Raw genomic sequence first — 23,231 nt, forward strand, 5'->3', positions numbered from 1 at the left:
GGGAGATATGATTGAGGTCTATAAAATCATGACTGGTGTGGAGAAAGTGAATAAGGAAGTGTTATTTACTCCTTCTCATACCACAAGAACTAGGGGTCACCAAATGAAATTAATAGGCAGCAGGTTTAAAACAAACAAAAGGATGTATTTGTTCACACAACGCACAGTCAGTCTGTGGAACTCTTTGCCAGAGAATATTGTGAAGGCCAAGACTATAACAGGGTTCAAAAAGGAACTAGATAAGTAAATGAAGGATAGGTCCATCAATGGCTATTAGCCAGGATGGGCAGGTATGGTGTCCCTAGCCACTGTTTGCCAGAAGCTGGGAATGGGCGACAGGGGATGGACCACTTGATGATTACCTGTTCTGTTCATTCCCTCTGGGGCATCTGGTATTGGCCACTGTCGGAAGACAGGATACTGGGCTATATGGACCTTTGGCCTGACCCATTACGGGCTTATGTTCTTAGAATAATATAACTGCTTGACATTATTCAACATGATTTATACTTCATTTTATTACTTCCAATGGTTTTGTGAATGTCACCTACCGGAAACTGTGAATGCCCTGAAGTTCCTGCTGAAGTACCTCCTGCGTTGTTGCTATTAAGTCCAATGCGCCAACAAATTCAGAAGTGGACAACAACAGCTGTACTGTAGGCTGCGTTTGGTGTACAGTAGCCATTAACTTCAGTTTATTGTACGCTTTCACACAGTTATTTCTGGTGAGTGATAGTCTTAAAACTTGAAGAGATCCTTCACACATTACTTTATCAATTTGGGCGATTTTATCTCGAAGTATTTTTACAGCCTGGGAGGTTTTCCTGAGGTAGTCCTGCAATTCATGCTGAGAGGTCATTGCATGAAAAAATGCTTCTGAGCGTAGAGAAATTTGATGAGCAATATTTACTTCCACAATATCCAGATAATGGCTCAGCTTGAGAGAGAGAGAAAAAACAACAATCGTATGTTGTAACACCTGGCAAATATATCACACTACAAAAGCACTAAAATGCATTTTGTGGGTATAATTTTAAATTATTTCTCCTAGTACATTTCTTTGTGCTATAATGATCAGCTGACTGTGGCCACTATAACACTGGATTAAAAGCTGTTGTCATGGTGGCAAATGAATAACTACCCAGTTTTGTTAGTGAGTTCAAAAAGCATTGGGAAGGTTGAGCTAGTGCATCTCCTTCCTGGTGAAATCATGCTTGCGAAGTACTGCTTGCAGAAAAGCAAGCAATTAAACAAGCCTGCCCAAGGCTTTGTATCTCAGAGGTCAGACATTAACTCCCCTACATTATAGCCACTAGCTGAGAGGGTGTGATGGGTACTGGAAATGAGAATAGCACATGTACTTAACTCTATCATGCACTAAGGCTGCTACACCATGATGGGGACCTCCAACAACATAGGTGCTGACTCCATGGGTGCTCTGGTGCTGGAGCACCCATGGAAAAAAAAGAGTGGGTGCTCAGGACCCACCAGCCACAGCTGTTCGGCCACACTACCAAAAGGCTGATTGGAAGCCGGGGCTCGGGGGAGGGCGGAGAGCAGTGAGCAGACAAGGGTCTCAGGGAAGGGGTGGAGCGGGGTGGGAAGAGGCAGAACAAGGGTGGGGCCTCAGGGGAAGGGGCGGAGCAGGGGTGGGACCTCAGAGCAGAGCGGGGGTGGAGCGCCCCCAGGGAAAACTAGAAGTCGGCGCCTGCGTCCAACAGGATGAAACTTGTCTGTGCTTGATGGTCTGATCTAGGTAGCTCCTGCTCCTTGGGGAGGAAGGGGAGTGTTGGGAGAGGGAGGGTTCAAAAGAGGGCAGAGTTCTCTAGGATATCCACTTTAACTCACTCTTTTGTAAAGAAGTTCCCTCTGAAGGTGGGCTTGGACATAGTTGCCTGCAGCCATCCATTGGAAGTCACTATCTAGTGAAGCAAAGCCCTTTCTCCTCAATCAAGGCCTGGTGCCAGGGTACATGTTTGGAACCTGAACTCCTAATTTCCTTTGCTGCACTGTTACCAGACTGCTGGTCTGGCCCTACTTTATTCAAATTGAAACAACTCAGTGTTCTGAATACGTCATCTGAATGCTAATACCCAAATGGCCTGATTTTTAGAGGTGCGGAACACCTGAAGATCACAATGACTTCAACAGGAGTTGTGTCTGCTAAACAGCTCTGAAAAATCAGCCCCAAAACGTTGTTCCTTCTCACAACTATTTCATTTAGGATTTACAGTCTCAATGGACTATGCAAATCTTGGTCTAAGTGCAATAGGCTTATTTACAAATTCCTTCCACCCAGCAACCGTAATGCAGTATGTCCATAGGAAAGGTCCACTGACCTAGACAGTGCCATGGGGATTTGGAGGGTTTCAATTCCAAGCAATGGGTCCAGACTGGGTTTTCTGAGTCCCACCTGGGAACAGCTCCCTGAGCTGAGGGTGACTACAGAGAGGGGGACTAGGCATGTTACCTACACCAGATATAATGAGATGGAGCCTAGGTAGGCTCAGAGCCTTAAAAAGATTTGGGGCTCATGTAATGAACACAGCAGCAAAATTATTAGAAAGCCAGGAATCAGAAGGTATTAATGAAGGCATCAGAGCTGCCCCATTAATATTCTAATACCTGTTTTAGTGTTTCAAGTCTGTTAAGCTGCAGGAAGGAAACGTGGACAGAGACTATGCTAGTCCTTATTTTGGTTGCACTGGGGAGAAAAAAAAAACTCTGAAGCACAAGAGAGGCTTCTCTCTTCTTAACTTAGAACTCCTGCTTCATTTCTGCCCAACTGCCTGAAATCCTGGCCCAGCCACTTTCTGCAAGTTACATGCATTCTTAAAACTGACGTTTCATTGTCAGACAGTAATCACTTCAATGGCATCTTATACAGTTTGTTGCAATTTCACGTCCACTGCCATGGTTAAGGAAAGGCAGAGTTGCAAGAACTTCTTAGTGACAGAGAGGCTAATGCTGTTTTTTCCCAATTATCACCTACAGACTTAAGGGTAAGCTCCTAAAAGCTGTTGCACGTAAGAGGGAAAATGTTTAAATTAAAAACAAAACACATCACAATGATTTTAAACTTTTGGAAGGCTCTGAAGAGTATTTATACCAACAAAACAGGTGTCTGCTTTTTTTCTTTTTCCATTGCATATGTACAATTTTTAAAATAATGACAATTCTGAGTGTGATTAGCCCAAAGACCCCTATTTTTCATGTGGATGAAAGTACTCTGCCATCGAGCTCTATAGTGCTCCCAGGGCATGTGTGATTCAGCTACAATAGAAACTGCAAAAGGAAGCAGTATCTATGGTATGATGCCTGAAAGATAACAGGAAGCTACTAGGAAGGTTTACTACTTCCTTGCAGTGCACAGCACACCCTGCCTTGAATCTGGGGTTTTCCTGAAAGTTTTGAGAAAGCTGTACCATTACTGGACTGTCAACATACACACCATGCACTCATTCTTCCTGCAATCACTATTCATATTCAAAACAGCCACAAAAGAAGTTCTTAATGAGGATTGTCCTCTTTGATTGCTTTAGTACTTACTACTAGAATATCTTTACATTGCATGTAACAATGGTCACTTGTTGGCCCTACGTTTGTTGGCAGATACGTTTGTTTAAAAAAAATTCTCTTCTCAGAAAGGTGGCCCCCACTGGCATCTACTAAAAACTCTTAGGCTGATTGAAGTAATATCTGGGCGGTAAAATTAATGTGTCACGTAACTTTCAGAGAACAGCGGCAGTGGACTTGTCTAGAACAGTCTTCTTTGTAATCAGTGAACAGGTGCACTGAATAACAGTTTACTGTATTGAGATTTACCTTTTCTTGCAGCAACTTTGAGGAAGCTGCATCACGATTTCCTTTTCCTCCAGAAGTATTAAAGTGAGACCATGGTAAAACGGCATTAAACGTTAAGGAATCTTCCAAGGCAAAATCTGGTTTCATAAAAATCTGAAACAAAAAGAAATAAATACATCTTTCTCTCGTCTCTGTTTTCCTTTCCTTGTCACTATTCCCCACCCTTCTAAAACAAAGTGCACACAAACAAACCCAGGTTTGACATATCCTCTGGGGGTCCTACCCATTAGTTTCTCTAAAAGCTACATTTTCATTTACAAAAATAAATAAATAATCAATCTAGCCCTTATGATTGGAACCAACTTTCTGGCTGTGAAGTGAATGTGACCAAGTGCAGGGTTCTCTTCCTGAATCTGCAGGTAAACAGCCTGATGGTACAGAAGTACAAACTGCCCAAGCCCCAAATCCTGAGCTGTACTCAGGGGAGGTCCTCCATGGGACAGGAATGAATCCTTCTTTGGGACATTCTTCAGCAGTGGAGATGCTCCATTGCTGGTACTCCATCCCTAAAGTTGGAGTAGGCTACACATTCCTAATGCTTCCTCCAGGTGGTGGATCCATCTTGCAATTAATTCACTGAATCCGGCTCTTAGATTCCCACTGTGGGAACAGTACACCTGAAGCCCCTGCAGAACTGGACTCCGCAGAATACAGGATGTGGTGCACAACCCCTGCACAGCTCCAAAGCCTACTTCCCCAGGCACAGTGCAGCAACTCTGGCCACAAAAAGCCACATAATTTTGTCCCTGCTTCTGTTCATCTCAATGAAGCACTGTCTCCAAAGCATCTGGCTTAGTTTTACTCCTTAAAACGGCTATAATGCCTGGAACTTCCAGGAGGACTGAACCACCTCCTTCCTGTTCACCCTAAGCATCACACATGACATCAAAGGATTCAACAGCGAGAAATCAGTATCAAGCACCGTCTGTTCCTTGGCCTTAACTTTAAACGTTACAGTGAAAGTTACTTTAGCTACACCTCAGGACATGCACAGTGATCAACATTAAACCATTTACCTGCTAATAACTTATCAACTGGACAGTTTTTTCGGTTTGAATAAAATGGAATGTAGGTTTGTCTGTTTTGACCACCTGTTACAACCTATCTGTCATGTAAACTGTGAACTGACTGGGGCAGGAATGGTCTTCTTTGCAACTTGTCTGTACAGTGCCTAACACAATGGGGCCCTAATCCTTAACTGGGGTTCCTAGGTGCTACAATAAATAGTAATAGACTCAGGTCTACACAATAACTTCAAAAACTTGCATCAAACTCCCCCTTTCGCCCCCCAAATCTTCCTTCCTCCCAGAAGTTTCTTTTCTGGAAAATGTACCCAGCAGACCATGGCCAGGCTTCAGTAGAAAGCAGTGTGGTTGTCTATTCATGCATGGTTCTATGATCATTTAGTGACGAAAGCCTGAAAATAATGGCAGTTGTGTTTTACCTTCAATATCTGCTAAAAGAATAAATACAGCTCAGGAGACAAAAATAGCCAACAAATTTAAGGATTATCCATTTGGATTACATTGTCAAAGTTCCATGTGTATTACTACAATTTAGGCGGCTCAGAGGATACCTATTAAAATAGTTCTCCTTCATACATATGCACACACACACTATTAAGTCTTACACTAGAAATCTGACAAGCACATTTTTCCTTAATAAAGCCTATACTGTATTGCAATCATACCTTAGGTACTTGTTCCAGATCTGTCCTGGATTTATCTAAAAATAAATAAAATATAAGTAAACTAGCATGATAAATATAAGACTTCATTGCAGTCTTCTATAGTCAATCATCAGCAAACTTATTAAAACAATTAATGTCAATAATCAGCAATTAAAGGCCTCGTTGCCCTTTGCAATTTTTGGGGATTTAGCTACAGTTTCTGTGCAGCACTCAGATGTGTCCAAGTTTGACTGCTTTAAAAATAAATGTATTATTCATATTATAAAAGAAACCCAGTGCTTCCAACTCACTCAGGGTGAAATTCATCTTGCTGGTGAGGACCAGCATAAGGCTTTCTGCACCATTTAAGCTTCCCATTGGTGCTCCCTAGGGAGGTCACCGGTGGAGCAGTCACACTGGGTTAGACCCAGAGGGCAGATGCACACAGGGTGGTGATGGGGAGGGACCACAGGATCCACACAGATTCAGTGACCCTAACACTCTGTGCAAGTGACACAGAGGTAGTACTATTCCAGTCCATAGGCTGAAGTGATGGTCATAAGGGGTGGTCCCAGAGGGAAGGAAAGAATCAGGACAGGAGAAGAGCTGCACTGGAGCTCTATGCCCTGGCCTCATTTGGAAGTGGGAGGATTTCACACTCTTAAGGCTCCCTCCACTTTAATTCAGTCACATAAAAGAAGCTCAGTCCGGGCGTACAGAGTCCCATCAGGCCAAAAAGGGAGGAAGATGAAATAAGAAGTCCATAGCTCACTTGGAGGGTCCCCTCCTCCCCTCATAACCACCATGGTGAAAGGGACCTTTTACCACCTCCAGCACCTCTCTCGCCTGCAGAGTTATTACTTTATTAAACACAAAAGACAACGCAGCCCAGGAACCATCCCGCAGCCTTCTGGCCTCAGCCTCAGGCTGTAGCAACTCTTATAGCTGAGAGACCCCAGGTTGCGTTTTCTAGGACTGGAGAAAGATAGGCAACTCCAACACTGGGAGCTGCAGTGGGTGGAGCTAGTTTACCGAAGGTCTGGTCTCCCAAAACCACTCTCCAACTCCCTGGTGCAGAGATTTTTATCCTGTTTGGTTTTGCATAGCAGACCAACCTTTCCTCAGGATAGTTATTTTTACTCAAGCCTTCTGGGGTGCTTCTGGGGGCTAGATACAGTCCTTAAACAGACATTTTAACAAGTACAGTACTCATTTGCAATAAAGGCTATCCATTCAAAAGCTGTGATATTGTTCAATAATATTACACTTTCAAGATCCCCTGTGTAGTACTATGGGCAGTTAACAGAGGAAGGATATTACTGTCCTGACAAAGGTAAAGCATAGCTAAATATAAGAGTTAGTTCTCAAGAACTTAAACTATGAAAGACAAAAAAGTTGGACTTCATTTTTCATGGAAAGGAAAAAAAACTGGTAATAGAGGTATTAGAAAGCCTGACAAGACGAGCTGAATTCAATGGAGTAAATGAAAACAGGGAAGCATTCTATAATTACTAGGAACAGGGATGCAGACAAACTTTCACTCAATGAGCACTGCTTCGCCAGTGAAACTCTCTTACGGGAAACTGAAAGAATGAAGTAATACAAGCTAACTTCAGATTGTCCATTATACTTTCTCTGCCTGCTTTTTTGCCTATTCCCAATCCTTGATCACCTGAGATAGCTCACTACAAAGCCAAAAATATATCAGGAGAAACAGTCTTGTTACAGCTACAGACTCCATTAAAAGAACCATGCAAGCAGCCTTTGCTAATGATGATCTTTCAATATGTCAGGGATGCCACAATGTCACAAATTCCAATTTTTCTTCTCCATTGGGGGGCCATTCTTCATTACTCAGAACATGAACAGTAGCCAGAAACTCAACACAATCACATAATCTAGTTTCTTTTTCTTCTTCTTTTTCTTTTTAAATAAGAGGAAGTTAAAGGAAACAGTGTCACGGATGTAATTTCAAGTTGTGAATGCAGAAATGCCAAGGAACAGGAATCACTAGTTTTTTGACCTACAATGTCTCTATCCAATCATACCTGGATTTTCAGTGATCATTACAAATAAATCACCAGCAGCTATTTCTGCAGGTAATATCTTAGGAACAACAAAAGGAGATGATTAGAATTGTTATATTATCTATTATAGAAAAGAAAATGACTTTTTAACAAGTAAAAGAAGACTAAGCGTTTACCATGAGTATGTAAGAGAGTCCTGTCGAAGGTATCTTTAGGAGGACAAATATTCTTGCATCTTTCATGAATCTTCTCTCTCTATAAAAGAGAAAAGATATTAAAGAACTAGTCTGACACTAATACAATAATGAAAAAATCTTTTTTTCTTTTAAAAGGGAATATTCAGAACATTTTCCATCTAAGATATTACATTATGCCAAATAATTCTGACAACTTCACAACTAATTTTTTCCCGCTTAAAATTTTAAGTGCATGTGAAAGGTGCCAGACTTCTGGAGGTTGAAATCCTTGTTTGTTATTTGGTTGGCATGTTATTTCTTTGTTGATTTCACATCACCGAAAGGGAGACAATGAAACTATTGAAGACGTATGATCTAAATTCTCCTCCCCACAAAATGAAATATAAATATCCACTGAGTGCAGTAACACACTTACAGACATTATTTATTTGCAGTCTAATCTACAAATTATCCTACACTAAAATAAAAACATCCTTTTACTGACCTTCCCCATCTTACTTATATGCCCCACAGTGAAACTTTACACCTCATTTAGCTAAGCTAAGCTTCTATTTTTACTTATAAAGCTTAAACATGGGTTCCACATTTTATAAGGCTCTTCTATTTTGTCCTCTTCTTCAGATATTATTTTTTCATAGCAGCTGCAAGATCCATCAGAAATTCTTTCATGGGCAACTCATGCCTCTCCTTCCAATACGCTGTTTATTTTCACAATCAAATAGTTACATTTCAATTTAATGCAACAGCTTATTTAATTTTTTTAATATTGGCTATACAAACATATAGCTCTAAAAACAATTCTTCCCCCCGTACTTTACCAGTACTATTACCATTTTGATGCAGAACAGTTAAACCTTTTTATACTCCCCAAACAAGTGTTTTAAGGGTTTATGATGCTGAAAATTTTCAATATTTGTTATTGGCTCTTAAACCAAGTTTGTTCAGTATGTTCTGTTCTGTGTTTGCACAGTGACTGCTGCAGTGGGGTCCTGGCCCATGACTAGAGCTCCTAGGTGCTACAATAATACAAATAAATAATAATAATAATATAGATTGTTTTAAACCTGCATCTGCATTAAAGCCCTCTCTCTTGTAATTCTGTAGCTTGTACCCAAATAACATGTATTTGTAGGGGAAAAGATGACTAAAAAAATCTGCAGAAACATGAATACAGAATAATTCACCTAATCTGAATACATACATTAAACAAGGAAATTATATATAGGTGGTAGTATTTAAAAATACCTTTAAAATGTTCATTAATCAGAACTGGACAATTGTCTAACACTTCAAGGCTGCCATTCTGGGGCCCGATCCTGCAAATGCAACTAAGCATAGTGCTCTCTACCATAAATAGTCCTATTGACTTCAGTGGGACTATTCACTAGAGTAAGCACTACACTCAGCAGGAAGCGTTGACGATCAGGTCCTCACAGCAGCCAAAAGTTAAAGGAAGCTACAGCCAAAGAAACAGAGAACACAGCAGATTTCCACGTCTTCTTTTAGGCTGTGTTCTTTTTTTAAAACTTAAAAACAGCTCTGGCTTTCACCAGATGGCAATAGGCTGTTTCCTACTTCATTATTTTATATTGAAGTGTTTTGTACATAGGCCATTTTAAAGACATTCTTAGCAACAATTTAGTCATGTTTTACATTTGATCAGGTGACTGGATTTTTTTTTTTTTTTTTTTTACATTATAGAGTGTAACTACTGAATAATCCTTTAAGAATAATTAGTGAAGCTTTCAATAACCAAAGGAAATAGCGAAGATGGACAGCAATTATAAGGTCTGTACATTTAAAACAAGAGTATAGCACTCAGGAACTAAAAAATAATGAAATAGCAGGGAGAGAGAATTTAGACAATGCTTTTAATGCTGAGAATGGTGAACTTACAGCACACCATACCAAGGTCTAGAGAAGAGTCAACTAGCATAGAACTAGACAGGTAGTTATTCGGTAATAATATGATTGACTATTAATGGGTACAATCAGTTAGTGGTGTCAGACTCAAATGGCTCTGAAGTTTCTTTTTTAACCTATAATGTACCTAACTTTGGTACTTTACCTGAATGATTTCCTGTTGATATAATGCAAAATTTTCCTTGTTGATCTGTGGGAGGTAGAATGAAGGTGCAACTTCTGTGTCCACAAAGTCCTGTCCCCATGTTTTTGTAAAGAAATCGGATTCCCTTTTTGCTAACCTAGGATCATTTAGCGCCGCTGGGAGATTTACTTTGGAATGATAAATTGTCCATCTATGCTGATCTGCAACTAGAGATGGGCTGTCATCTAAACTATTAGGATCACCTATAAGCACAAAAGGTAAGACAGTCCATTAAGACAAAAACTTGAAAGCACTTTTTTCATAGTAAACTCAATGTAATTCTTGAAGCAAACAACAAATTTCAAAATTTTATTTATGTAAAGCATTAGAATTATCTACAGAAAGGATTGCATACCAAGACACACAATCCCCTTTCCCAACAATCTAACACACTCACATTTTTGTGTTTAGATCGCACAAACCAAGTTTTAAACATGCAATTAGAGGTATATTCTTTCAGTATCTTTACACAAATATCAATTAATTCTTCAGGCACCCTTTGAAAGACAGAAGTCTGTAGACTTGATATACTAAATATATTAAATTGAAGAACTACTGCATCCCCCAACCTAGAACTACAGACAATGTTCTCACATGTTTCTTTAGGGAATTCTCAAAATCCCACTATTTCCCCCACTTTACACCCCTTACCCTCAGCATTCCATATGACAGCTATCAATACAACCACAAAACCGCCTTATGGGAGTGCCAGTTACCCATCTTGATCTCTTGCTCCTCACATCAGAAGGATTGGGGAGTGTCACAGAAGCAATGCAGTTAGCCCCTCAGGGTGAGAATTGCCTGTCTCTCAACTATACTCTGGTTGATTTTTCACAGGCTCTGAAAGAAGTCTCATCCTCTTCTCCTTCATAATAAGGATGGTGACTTCCATGTAGGGTGACCAGACAGCAAATGTGAAAAATCAGGATGGGGTGGGGGGTAATAGGAGCCTATATAAGAAAGAGACCCAAAATTTGGGACTGTTCCTATAAAATCTGGACATCTGGTCACCCTACTTCAATGTGAGGTGGAGATATAAACAAGGTGGAAATCAGGAGATCTCCAGTGCTCCAAAAAGAAAATGAGGTGTTTTTTGAGGTGGAGTAAGTAGAATCCCACTCTACCTATAAATACATCATTTTATTTCATAGTATTATCCAGAAAACAAGAGGACTTTGTTGACTATTTTCAGGTTAATTTTCAGGACACTGACTGTAACAGTATTTTCATCTGCCTTACAAGCCAAAATTACCTGTAGGTTCCTTGGGACATACATCAGGCAGTGATTGCACAGGTCGAAAGCGTTTAGCAGAATCCATTTCCTTTTTAAAGAAAGCATCTCTGCTGTTTGACTGAGGCACTGGTGAAGAACTGTGGCTTGATGCCATTGCATAAAATCACCACTTGATAGAAGCTAAGAAAGAAAAAATAAACACAAAGTCTTCAATGCAGCTCGGATTACTGATTGTACCATAACAATGGCATTTATTTAACAACTCACCTACATAAAACTAAACAGTTTAAAACACTACTAGTTATCTTTCAACCATGGTATGAAAAATATTTTACATTTGAAATACAAAGAAAGGGATAATTTTTTATACACACACAACTATAGTACATAAAAATGCCCAAGCACATTCAATCTTTCTGTTTCCATAATTATTCAAGCATTATCATAGAAATATTTCCTCTCAGGAATGGCATGCAAATTCTGGAGGTTTGTGAATGAGAGAAAATGCCAGTGTGTTATGGGTATTTTTGTTTAATCTACCGATGGGAGCTAAGTTGTGCAAGCCCACTGACATGACGGTGGATCACATATCAGAAGTCTCGTGAGTGCATATAAAGGGCCAAATTCTCTGTGAATTTAATTCCATTGACTTAAGCAGAATTACATGAGCAGCGAATTTCATTCATAATGCCACGTAAGCATGATTTGGTATATTTTCCCCTGAATTTTTCTTCTTTTTTGGTAGTGAGGGTTGAAAGATTTATTTGCAGAGTATTTAAAGAGAATGATTCGTGTTGTGTACAAAATATGGATAGCAGACAAAAACCTTATCCTGTGATGCATGCACTCCAGGGGAGGGGTCTATCATTTTACACTATAATGGAATCCATTCACTGTTTCCAGACTGTAATGGAATGAATGTCCCAAGTTGTTTCGATACATTGTAATGTGCAAACTGCAGTTTTATTTATACTGAACCTCCACTAAAAGGGTGAAATTCATACTTCCCTACACAAGGGCCAAGTGATTGGTACTTGTGCAGCGCGCTAACTATATGCTGTGCAGGGGAATAAATTCCACACTCCCCCAAACCAAGTGCAGGTCGTGGGATTGCAACACAGCCCCTCCATGGGGGATTCTGGGCCAATGGCCCTCATGTAGATGCTTCTGAGAGAGAGAGAGAGAGAGAGAGAGAGAGTGTGTATGTATGTATGTATGTATGTATGTAAAACCAAGTCCCTCTACCTCAATGCCAGGGACTATTTTCCAAGCAAGCCACAGATCAGGGGCCATCAGGCTCCCAGCCACTGGGGTGTTCTGTGTACACCTGGAGAATTTTAAACTCTTTTTTTCTTAGAAGCACAAAAGAAGAAAAAAGCACAGAAAAATGAATATTCACCAGAATGGACATAAACCTTCTGTGCTCCCATCCCCATCTTACATGAGAAACACCCCTTTTTTAAAAGGTTGCTTCCTCTGCACACACAAAGCTCAATCTGTGTGACCTCTGTCCCCATGTCTTGCTTTCGTCCCTTTTATGACTCTTCCTTTTCTTTAACCCCATTGCTATTACACTTCCTTTCTTCTACTCCTCCCTTTTGCACTCTTCCCTCAATCTCAAAGTCATCCCCTTTCTGCCCCCTCCTGCCTTTATAGGTGAGGAGGCCCAGTGTTTTCCAGGCCCATTCCCCTGTATATTCGGGGAATCTCCCACACTTACTCTCTACTGGGATGTGGGGTGTTAGGGCCTCTCTGTCCCACTCTCTGCAGCAGTCCCCTTCAGCCTTCTCCCTTCTTCTCTCACTCATGCCAGTTGAAGATTTTGAGGGTTTTCTTCATCATAAGGACATAAGAACATAAGAATGACCATACTGGGTTAGATCACTGGTCCATCTAGCCCGGAATCTGTCAATGGTGGCCAATGCCAGATGCTTCAAAGAGAATGAATAGAACCGGGCAATCATCAAGTGATCCATCCCCTGTCATTCAGTCCCAGCATCTAGCAGTTAGAGGCTCAGGGTCACCCTGACCATCTTGGCTACTAGCCACTGATGAACCATGACCGTATCTAATTCTTTTTTTTTTTAATGCAGCTGTAATTTTGGCCTTCACAACATCCACAGGTAACAAGTTCCACAGGCTGACTGTGCACTGTGGTCCCATTCTTTGTGGTCCCCACTCTGTATGTCTCCATTCCCAGATGCATCCCCACATCTCCCCTCACGGTTCTTCAATGTCCATCTGTATTCCATAATCATCACCCAGCGTAGGTCTCTCCTCTGTCTTGTGTGTGGTCAATCTCGCTCCCTCTAAGCATTGGGACAGGGGAAGACTTGGGCGGCTCCCCCTCCCCCTCACTGATTGCAGGGGCTAGCATGGTTTCTGTGGTCTTTATGGCCACCTCCCCTGGTGTATCTACTCCCCTACAGCCCTGCTTTCAGAGCACTTGGAAGGCAGAGCAGTTCAGGCAGGAAGAAGAGAAAGCACAGGCCACCCCAATCCTCCCATTCATTCCCTGCAACAGCAGCTATTGGCAGGAAATCAACCTGTTTTTAAAATCTCTCTACCAGCTGCACCAAGACATTGGCCAGGACTCAGGGTCCTTGGAAATGGGTATGCAAACCCCAAGCAAGATAGTTAGCAAGAATTTTCCCTGCCCACCTCCAACAGACCCCTCTGAGCTACTCTATTCAGAAAGGCAAACGACACTTCCAGAACTACCAAATGCCACTATAATATTCTTAACCAGTTTTGCTCAAAATCTATTCTAGACATAAATAAAAAAATTAATAAAAAGTTAATGTTGCTACAGTAATAAACATTAGAAAAATACAAAGAATTGTACAGTTTAAATAATCTAGCCATTACAAATAATGGAAATAGCAAGTTTATGTAACTATAGCTGTGGATAACCTTACAGTTCACTATACTCTAACAAAATTCTGTTCACCTGAATATTAATATTAGATATTACAATAACAATCTTTATGTTACCAGTATTTTATTCATGAAATACTTGCTCAATTGTTTGTCTAATAATTAACTCCTTCCTCAAAATATATTTTTCCTGCATTTGTTTCTAACCCGAGAAATATCAGGAATGTCAAATCTTGTCTCTTTTGGGGGCGGAGGGGGCTGGAGGTGTCAAGTGTGCATTTTGGCTTTCACAGCACTTAGATCATCTGTTAATCTTTAAAAAACAGACCTTTTTTTCTAGGTATTTGTGTGTTCATTTAGAATTAAACAGATGCTAATAAAAACAAACAGAAGAGTTTTAAACTGTGTGTGGAAAAACAATCACTTTCTTTCTCAATTAACCAAGTTTCAGGCCTTCTGGATAGGAATAAAGCACAAAGTCAGGAGTTTTATTTTCTATTTTCAGGTTCCCTTACTTGCAGTGATTTTTTTTTTTTAAATTCAGACACTCCCTTAAAGCTTACTTCATGACAATCTTAAAATCCAAATGGGTGTTCCTGGGTACTTGTTTTCTTCAGAAACACTTTAGATGCTAAAGATGTCAGCCACACAGCAAAACTACAAGATCATTGTGTCAGATTACAGCTTTCCAGAATTTCAGAATTGTTTCCAAACATAACAGAAAATATTTTGTTTAAGGTTTTTAATCTGCTTATTTATTTTCTCTTGCTGTTGCCTCCACCACTGAGAGATTTTTATGCTCGGACATGCTTGTTCTTCCCTTGTCATATTTCTAATGTACCATATATACTCAATCATAAGCCAGTTCGTTTATAAGCCGATCCCCCCAAGATGGATAAGTAAAAATGGAAAATTTTTATAACCCGTTCATAAGCCGACCCAATAATTCAGGGGTCAGCAAACTTTGGCTCTTGGGCCATCAGGATAAGCCGCTGGCGGGCCGAGATGGTTTGTTTACCTCGAGCACCCGCAGGCACGGAGGTAAACCTAAGTAAACCAAGTGTCCAGGCGCGCCAGCTGCTTATCCTGACGGGCCAGGACAGCAACTGGTGGGGAAATTTTTTTGGGGGGAGAGAAGCTGGGGGTCAGGGGAGTAACAACCCCCCACATGAGCCCACCCCTAGCCCAGGACCCCCACACTCTCCCCATCCCATCCCTTCCCATCTTATCTGAGGAGGATGTCTCTGGCCTGGCTGGAGCTGCTCCGGCAGGCTGGGAAGCGCAGCCGCAGCCTGCTCCAGTGGGCCAGAGCGGGCGGCGCGGCCGCAGCATGTTCCAGCGGGCTGGGCCGGGCGGCACGGCCGCAGCGTGCTCTGGCGGGCCAGGCGGCGCGGCCACAGCCTGCTCTGGGGGGCAGGGCTGAGCGGCAAGGCTGCGCCCTGGAGCTGCAGCTACTTCGGAGGCTGGGGGGGAGAGCAGCGTGGCCAGAAGCGGAGAGACTCTGGCCCTGCCAATTCCCTTCTGGCTCTGCTGCCTCTCCTTGCTCCCCCTGTTGTGGGGAGGGGCTGTGTCCCACCTCTCTCTCTCTATACCCATTCATAAACCCACCCCCTTCTCTGGTGCTTCCCTTTTTTACTAAAAAAATTTGGCTTATGAACGAGTATATACGGTAGGTACGTTTCTTCCTTCCTTCAGCAGCTCCTCACCAGATACTAGCATTTACTACTGTTAGGGCTCTGTCATTAATCAAACTGGTTCATGAACCAGACGGCTGAGGGGAAAAAATACCTTATTTTAGCACTTTTAGAAAAATAAACATCAGGCTTTCAATGGTAAAAATCAAGCCTCCTAAAGGAATATACAAAGTAGTGCGTATTAGGAGCTCCAGCAACTACAATTGTACCAAATGTCTCCATTGGCAGTGTCTCCTGAGAAATCTCATGTTACATGGATATACATTCGTTGTATCTATATTGATGGTTTGTATTAAGTAAAGCCCTTCTTAAAATTATACAGGCAATGAAACATTTTGCTCTTGAAATCAAGCATTTTGTGAGCCATTGTTTTCCCCTATTCTGATAATTTATTTAAAATGATAAATTAGGATGCCAGCAAAAGAAAGTGCTTTCTAAAATAAGAAGTTCAATGACCTAAACCGAAATGGAATAAATGCTAACTGCATTTAACCAGTACAAGATTTAAAATAAAATTTAAGGAACACATTTTAACACTGAAGACACACATTTCAAATGTTTGTTTTCAAAACCAAACATTCTTTATTTCTTGCAGTTATTTTTATTGCTAATCACTGTCAAATATTCACATTACCTTTGTGCCCTTATTCCAGTCTTAACAAAATCTTAGAACCGAACAAAAAGGTATAGCACTAAAATATCAGTGCAGCAAAGAACTTTCATATCATCGAGTTGATTTCAACAAGAATCTCTGGCAGAGGTCTTCTAAATGGCCTGCAATATGATGCTGTACTAAATTATTCATAGGTAACAGCTACTCTAGTAGTCATAATTTAGGACCTTATAGATAACTAACTTCAACAAGCTGCCACATTTGTAAAGGCACAAACCTACCTATGAAATGGAAAACACTCATACAGTACTACAAAACTGTGCTTTAACAAAACAGATTTTAAAATCAGCCAAATAAGAACACATTAAGGAATGAAGAAGAACTGCAATATATGTTGTCCTAAATCCCTTCCAAGTCACAAAAGAGACTACAACAAATCAATGAATGGATGAGAATCCTTACTAGCACCTAACCTCCCAAGTATGTTAATCTAATTGACCACTGAAAGTTACTGTGATTTACTACTTCAGTGGCTCTCAATCTTCCCAGACTACTGTATCCCTTTCAGGAAACTGATTTCTCTTGCATGCCCCCAATTTTCATCTTACTTAAAAACTACTTGCTTACAAAATCGGACATAAAAATACAAAAGTGTCACAGCACGTTATTACTGAAAATTTGCTTAAGTTCTCATTTATACCATATAATTATAAAAAAAAAACAATTGGAATAGAAATACTGTACTTACATTTCAGTGTATAGTACATAGAGCTCTATAAACAAGTCATTGTATGAAATTTTAGTTTGTACTGACTTTGCTAGTGCTTTTTATGAAGCCTACTGTAAAACTAGGCAAATATAGATGAGTTGATGTACCCCCCTGGAAGACCTCTGCGTACCCTCAGGGGGTACACAAACCCTGATTGAGAACCACTGTACTAGTTTACCTACAAAATAGCCTTTATAGTATTAGCATACTAAACACTTTATAAACATTTCTTGAAATATGCAGTGATGCATACATCATCCAGTTTAAATCTCATGGAAAACTAAACTCAAACTTAACATGAAACAAAAGCAAGTAAATAAAGAGAGTGGAGGTTTGCCTCTACAGATTATTTTAATTCATTCCATTGTGTGGGAGTTGTGCAATACAAACTGTAAATTGCCCAGTCTCCGGAGCCTCCTAGTTACAAGAGAATATGTGCTGCAATAACTACATGCAACTGTGCAAGTTAATAACATTAATATTTCAGATGCTCTGCAATTAAGTACTGGATTAGAGTAATCATATTTTTTTAAAAAATAATTTAATCGCATTCTGGCTGACAACTTGTATAACCAATTTGTCAGCATGACAAATTGTTACATGGATTAGACAGAAGATAAAGGTTTAGAAGGGGAATAAAAATGCAACTCACTTTTCCAGCAGTCCCAGACCATTCAAATAAAGAGCAATTGCCCTAATGATGCAATACAGAAGTATCACAAAAAGAGAAGCACAACCGCAGTTCACCTTTTTACAGTTAATCAGAATTCACTAAACTGGGCCCTGGATCCTTCAACAAGCTGAAGTATACAATTCACAGACTGAGATCCCTGTGGAGGGACCAAGACATACAATGGCACTTTACAAGCTGCTCTGTAGCTTTTCGGTTAACAAAGTAGCTGTAGTTCGTTTAAGTTAAAACCAAGAAAAAAGGTTAAATCTTCGGCACAATTCTCAAATATCCTATATACGACTTGAAAACTCCAGTCACCCTGGTCAGAATCTCAGCTTTCATTTAAAAAAATAAGTTCCTAGCCCTTCCGGTAGAAAACAATAACTTTCCAAACATGAACCAGTGTAAATTGATTCAGTGTTCTATTCCTGAGTCTGAAGACAGACAGCTCCAGTGCCTCTGCTGTTACTCACAGCTCTGTCAAGCAGCAATAGGGTGAAAACAGCAAAACTCTAATCAGTATCACTATTGCTATTGGGAGCTCCATGGTCAGAAATGGAACTGTCAACAATTATGTTAGTTTTATGCTGCTGCAGCAGCTTACCAAAGCTATTAACAGAAAAAGTAAGCACTAGAGATATTCATTAGAGCAGTGGTTTTCAACCTTTTTTCATTTGCAGGGCCCTAAAAAATTCTGAATGGAGGTGCGGACCCCTCTGGAAATTGAACCTGTGGTCTGCAGACCCCTACCATAGAAGTCTTAGACCGAAAACTGACTGAACAGAATTCAAGTATAAATGTTGCACGTGCTCGGCACAGCGTTTGATACAGCATGAGAAAGGACACTAACTGTGGGCTTCTATGGTAAGGACAATACTTCTGGGTTTTGATCTGTAGGTGGGAGTATTCACATACTTTTGATTGATCAGAAAAACAGAATGCCTTTTCTGACATCTGAAACTTGATTTTCATAGTCACCTTTCGCAGACATAAGACATAGTCTGCGGACAACCATGGACCACAGGTTGAAAACCACTGCATTAGAGAACAGGACCCCAAAAAAAAAATAAAGGCAAGAGGAAAGGTAGAAAATAAACCTCCCCTTCCTCCTTACAGCAGCCAAGAAGAACTGGAGGAGGAAGAGAGAAAGAAAGCTTTGTCTTCCCCTAGAAACTTGGGAAAGTTTAGGGTGAGGGTAGGATAGCAGCTATAAATATGTAAGGACACCTACTAGCCAGAGACAGAAACAAAAGACGGAGCCTCTAACAGAGTCCAGGGACAGCACCCTGGTAGAAATTCCCAAGTCTTCCTGTTTCTCACCAGTGGATGGTAAGGAGTTGAGCTTCCCACAGGATGTCCTGTGACCTCATTCATGGCCCTTATCTATTGCTATGCTGGTAGGTTTAGCCTTCTGGCTAGATAGTGTCTAAATTCATCACTGCATTATCATACAAAGTCTGGTTAACATAACATCTTTCTAATTTCATAATACAAAAACTATTATAGATGGAGTGTGTAGCAACATCTATATTAAGACTGTATTACACTTCCCATTACAACTCTTGTTTTCAGTTGCTTATAACAGACTAACTCTTTGCCTGAAATTTTCCACGCTCTAAGTTTTAGCAAAATTGGTTAAGCTGTTTGGGAGAATGAGGTTAGGGAAAAATCAGTTGTTTTGCCAAAATAAAAATTGTTTCTGACTATTTCTTTGAATAGTTTTAACACTCCAGGATTTTAGAATAGGAAGTTCAAATTGAATTAATGTGAGAGCAGTTTGAGGTCCAATCCAGGTCAGTAAGGGGTTGTGTTACCACTTGCCCTGCAACTCTGGGTGACTCACAATTCTTTGTTGTTATAGCTCCCAGCCTGGGATGCTCATTGCCAACCTACCAGTATGCAGGCCTGAGTGTCTATATGCTAGACAGCCCTGACCCCAGCAGCCTGTGTCTCGTCCTACAGCCCCACTCTGGCTTCTACCAACCTGGGTTACAACTTGCAGGATGACCCCAACACACTCCCAGTTCTGAATTTTCTCCAAACCGTGTGCTCGGTAATGTCCAGGTCCTCTCCTGGACAGTTCAGAGAAACAATCAGGTTCCTTTGTTCCGCTAAAGACACAAAACCCACCAGCTTATTAATTTAACTGGGGTGAATACACTCTTCCGTTTAAAGACAGCAGTGAGTTGGTTTACAGTAAAAATACAAGAAATGTATTATCTATATATATATATACAGGATTAAGTGAGTTCAAGTATCAAGAATAGAGGATAGACTTACAAGTAAAACAAAACAAAACACGCTTCTAAAAAGTCTAAAACTTAATCTAGCCAAGTATAGGCTTTGTTCAAGATGTTTTTTTTTTCTCACCTATATGCAGTTCCCAGAAACTTCAACCCCACCCCCTTGGTTGACAGGCCCATTTTTCTCAGCTTGTAAGTGTTCTGTTCCCTTGTGTCTGTCTAGTGATGGATGCCAAAGGTGGCTTTTGTCTTTGCTTATATTTCCCAAAGTTCAATGATGTTGCTTTAAGAGGCAGGATGACCTCATGCTGTTCTTCTCTTCCTGTGGGCTTCCCAGCCCCCTGTACCTAAATGGGGCTTGCACTGTTTGGATTCCACCATGCTTAATTTACGTAGGAGAAAGGTAAATAGCCACCTTCTTCCTGGCAGGGAGGGAACTTGTTTCTCCCTGTTTTGCCACAGACTTTAAAACATAGTATCATTAAATATCCTTATTTCCTCATATAGTGTTGATACCTACATTTCATAGTGATATTAATCACCAATGTGTCATTAGCTTTCAGAAAAGCTCTCACTCTCTACACTCTTATAATACAATCAGTTGATTCAATTGCTTATCACTTGAGGTTCAGACCCCCTGTCTTTATAGACCAGTAAACTTTTGAAATGGATTCTTCTGAGTAAAGTTTATTCAACCTATCCGGAGAACGAGATGGAGTCTGGTGGTGAAGGAAGCTGCATGCTCTTTCTTCCCTAATTGCTGTTTGCTGAAATTTTCTGTTTCCTACCATCTCCTCCCCATGCTGTCTTGATGGTCCTGTTTACTGCTTATATGTAAGTTTAGGATTGATCGGTTTAACAAATCCCCCTGACATGCCTAGTTTAAATACACTTCAGCCACAAATCTAGCATGTACCCATAACTCCTAATACCCACTGCCCATCACACATGAATATTAATGATCAGTAAGTTATCAGTTTTCAAATGATCCCACACAAGGCATATTTTGTAGAAAGATTATTACAATAATGTGTAAGGTGTGAATTCAGGGATGCTTAGTGTCACACTTTGTCCTGGAGACAAAGAGGTGCCTTTATAATCCCCAGGAAAATCCATCCAGATTTTATGTGCATACCAACTGCACTGTGCACTCTCCCACGCCTTGAGGAGGTGCCTGTACCAGCCTCCCCACTCTACAAGCCAGGAGATTGAAATCTCACTTCTTTTGCTAACAGGTTTTAATATTTTTTATGTACTTCACATCCCTTAACAGTGACCTAAGTCTCATAGGCTTAAACTAAGGGTATGTCTTCACTACAGATTTAACTCAGGTAACCAGCACTTGGGCTAGCCCAGCCTGAGTGTGAGAAGCCACACCACAAAGCCCTCACTGATGCTACACTCACCCATGCGTGCTAGGACTTCTGGTGGCATACCCCATGGTTTATTGTGTTGTAGTAAGCTGAACCAGTCAGCCTTTCCCAGTGAATTCTGGGAGAACTTCTCTGTCCTTCCAGGCACATGGGAGGATGGGGTGGAGGTGGGGGGAATCATGGGAAGCCATTGGAGGACTATTGGCACTCAAGTGACTTAGCCTATGTCCTCACTGCAAGGTGGGCAGCTTACCATCCCGAGTGAAAGTGGCACCCAAATTCTAGCCTAGAATGATGGATAATACCCAAGTAAGAGCCCAAATTAACTCTGCAGTGAGAACATACCCTAAGAAGCAGGCAAGTATCATTTCCCCCACTTATTTTATAAATGAAGGAAGAAAGGTGATGTCTACACTACGGGTGCTACAGCAGCACAGCTATGGTGCCAGAGCCTTCGCTGTAGGAATTCCACCTCCCCAAGGGATGGCAGCTAGGTCAACGGAAGCATTCTTCCAAATGCATCTACTCTGGAGGCTATGTCACCATAGCTGCAGCACTCGGGGTGAGAATTTCTCAAACCCCTAAGCGCTATAGCCATGTTGACCTAACTTTAAAGTGTAGATCAGGCTGCACAAACTGCACAAGGTCAAAACTGGGAATAGAACCAAGGTTTCTAACACAGTAGCCCCAAAGTCTCATCCACTTAGCCACTCAGCCTTTCTAAATGAATGCATCAGATTTACGTGCTTGCCTATGCTGCCTATAACCACTGTTCTAATCAGCAGATCATACATACCTCAAATGGTATAATGGCAATTTTGTAATTAAGCTTCCGCTGGAATCAGATGAAGTAATATTATAGTCAAATATTTATCAAATATTCTCTATTTTGGATAATTGAAACTAATGCTATGGGCTTCCACTTGGATAAAAGCAGTGCTGAGTGCAGTGTGATTTGGAGGACCTTGTGGAGCACTGCAGGACTGATATGCCTTTCTATAAAATATGGACTACCAGCAGCAGAAGCAGCTCAGTTTAAATACACCAGTGAATATTATTTTAAAATTACCTTCCTTATGTCTCACAATAAGTGAGTGACACTGTCAACTTGAAATCTAATAAATATAAGAAATGAGTTAGAAACCATTTGAGGTAAAACTGCCCCAGTCGATTTCTGTAGTTTTATTGCCGCATTTTTTAATTAAAAAAAAAAAAAAAAAGTTTTTCTCTCCCTTTTGTGTGTCTGAAAAAACCCACACAATCTCAGAGGAAACTAATTTTATGCAGTTGTTGTCAAACAGAAAATAAACAAACAAAAAAACCAAAACTACTTCTCTCATTTTTCAGTTGAAGTAATCTTAGTAATAGCAAGTAAAAACAGACAAATATAAATTTTAAGTTGATGTCATCCCTTTAAAATATAAGAGGAGGACAGAACAGAAAACGAAAAGACTGAAATCAAGACTTCACTGTATATTCTGCAGGTATGTGTGTATGTATATATACATATACACACAACCGCACACAGGGCACAAGAAATCCACAGATATTACCAGAAGAATTGTAGGGATATTTTAGTATCCTTATAAACAAGCTATTCCAAACTGAAATTTCACAGTTTATGCAGGTACCACATGAATTGTTAGAACATCTGTAACATACACATTTCCTCTCATCTGCTGCAATTTTAGTTCTAAACAACAAAAACCACTAATTTGAAATCAGGATGTGGCTATTGTACTTAACAGCAGACTTTTTCTTGCCCATTTCTTTCAGGTGCAGAGATAGGGTTGCCAACTGTCTAATCGCACAAACCCAAACACCCTTGCCCCGTCTCCTTCCCCGCCCCTTCTCCAAGGCCACACCTCAGCCCGGCCCCTTCTCCGAGACA

General features: G+C 40.6%; 1 protein-coding gene across 6 annotated transcripts in view; it reads right to left on the reverse strand.

The window, feature by feature from the left end:
• The window catches only part of VPS54 (VPS54 subunit of GARP complex), a 73,975-nt gene that overhangs the window by 45,423 nt on the left and 5,321 nt on the right, over positions 1–23,231 (reverse strand). For 2 of the 6 annotated variants that reach the window (XM_024208402.3, XM_029911902.1), the window contains exons 3-8: positions 11,117–11,278; positions 9,826–10,067; positions 7,737–7,815; positions 5,555–5,589; positions 3,826–3,957; positions 552–937 (exon numbers count right to left, since the gene is read on the reverse strand). In XM_024208402.3, coding sequence (XP_024064170.1) covers positions 552–937; positions 3,826–3,957; positions 5,555–5,589; positions 7,737–7,815; positions 9,826–10,067; positions 11,117–11,252 — 1,010 coding nt within the window. In that variant the 5' untranslated portion in view covers positions 11,253–11,278. Of the gene's footprint in view, positions 1–551; positions 938–3,825; positions 3,958–5,554; positions 5,590–7,736; positions 7,816–9,825; positions 10,068–11,116; positions 11,279–12,343; positions 12,451–12,818; positions 12,932–19,708; positions 19,828–23,231 lie in introns of those variants that run through there. The other 4 variants (XM_029911899.1, XM_029911900.1, XM_024208403.3 and 1 more) reach the window with 4 other exon arrangements.

Source organism: Terrapene carolina, unplaced genomic scaffold (genome assembly GCF_002925995.2).
Source record: "Terrapene carolina triunguis isolate 2854851 unplaced genomic scaffold, T_m_triunguis-2.0 Scaffold132, whole genome shotgun sequence".
Taxonomy (NCBI): domain Eukaryota; kingdom Metazoa; phylum Chordata; order Testudines; family Emydidae; genus Terrapene; species Terrapene triunguis.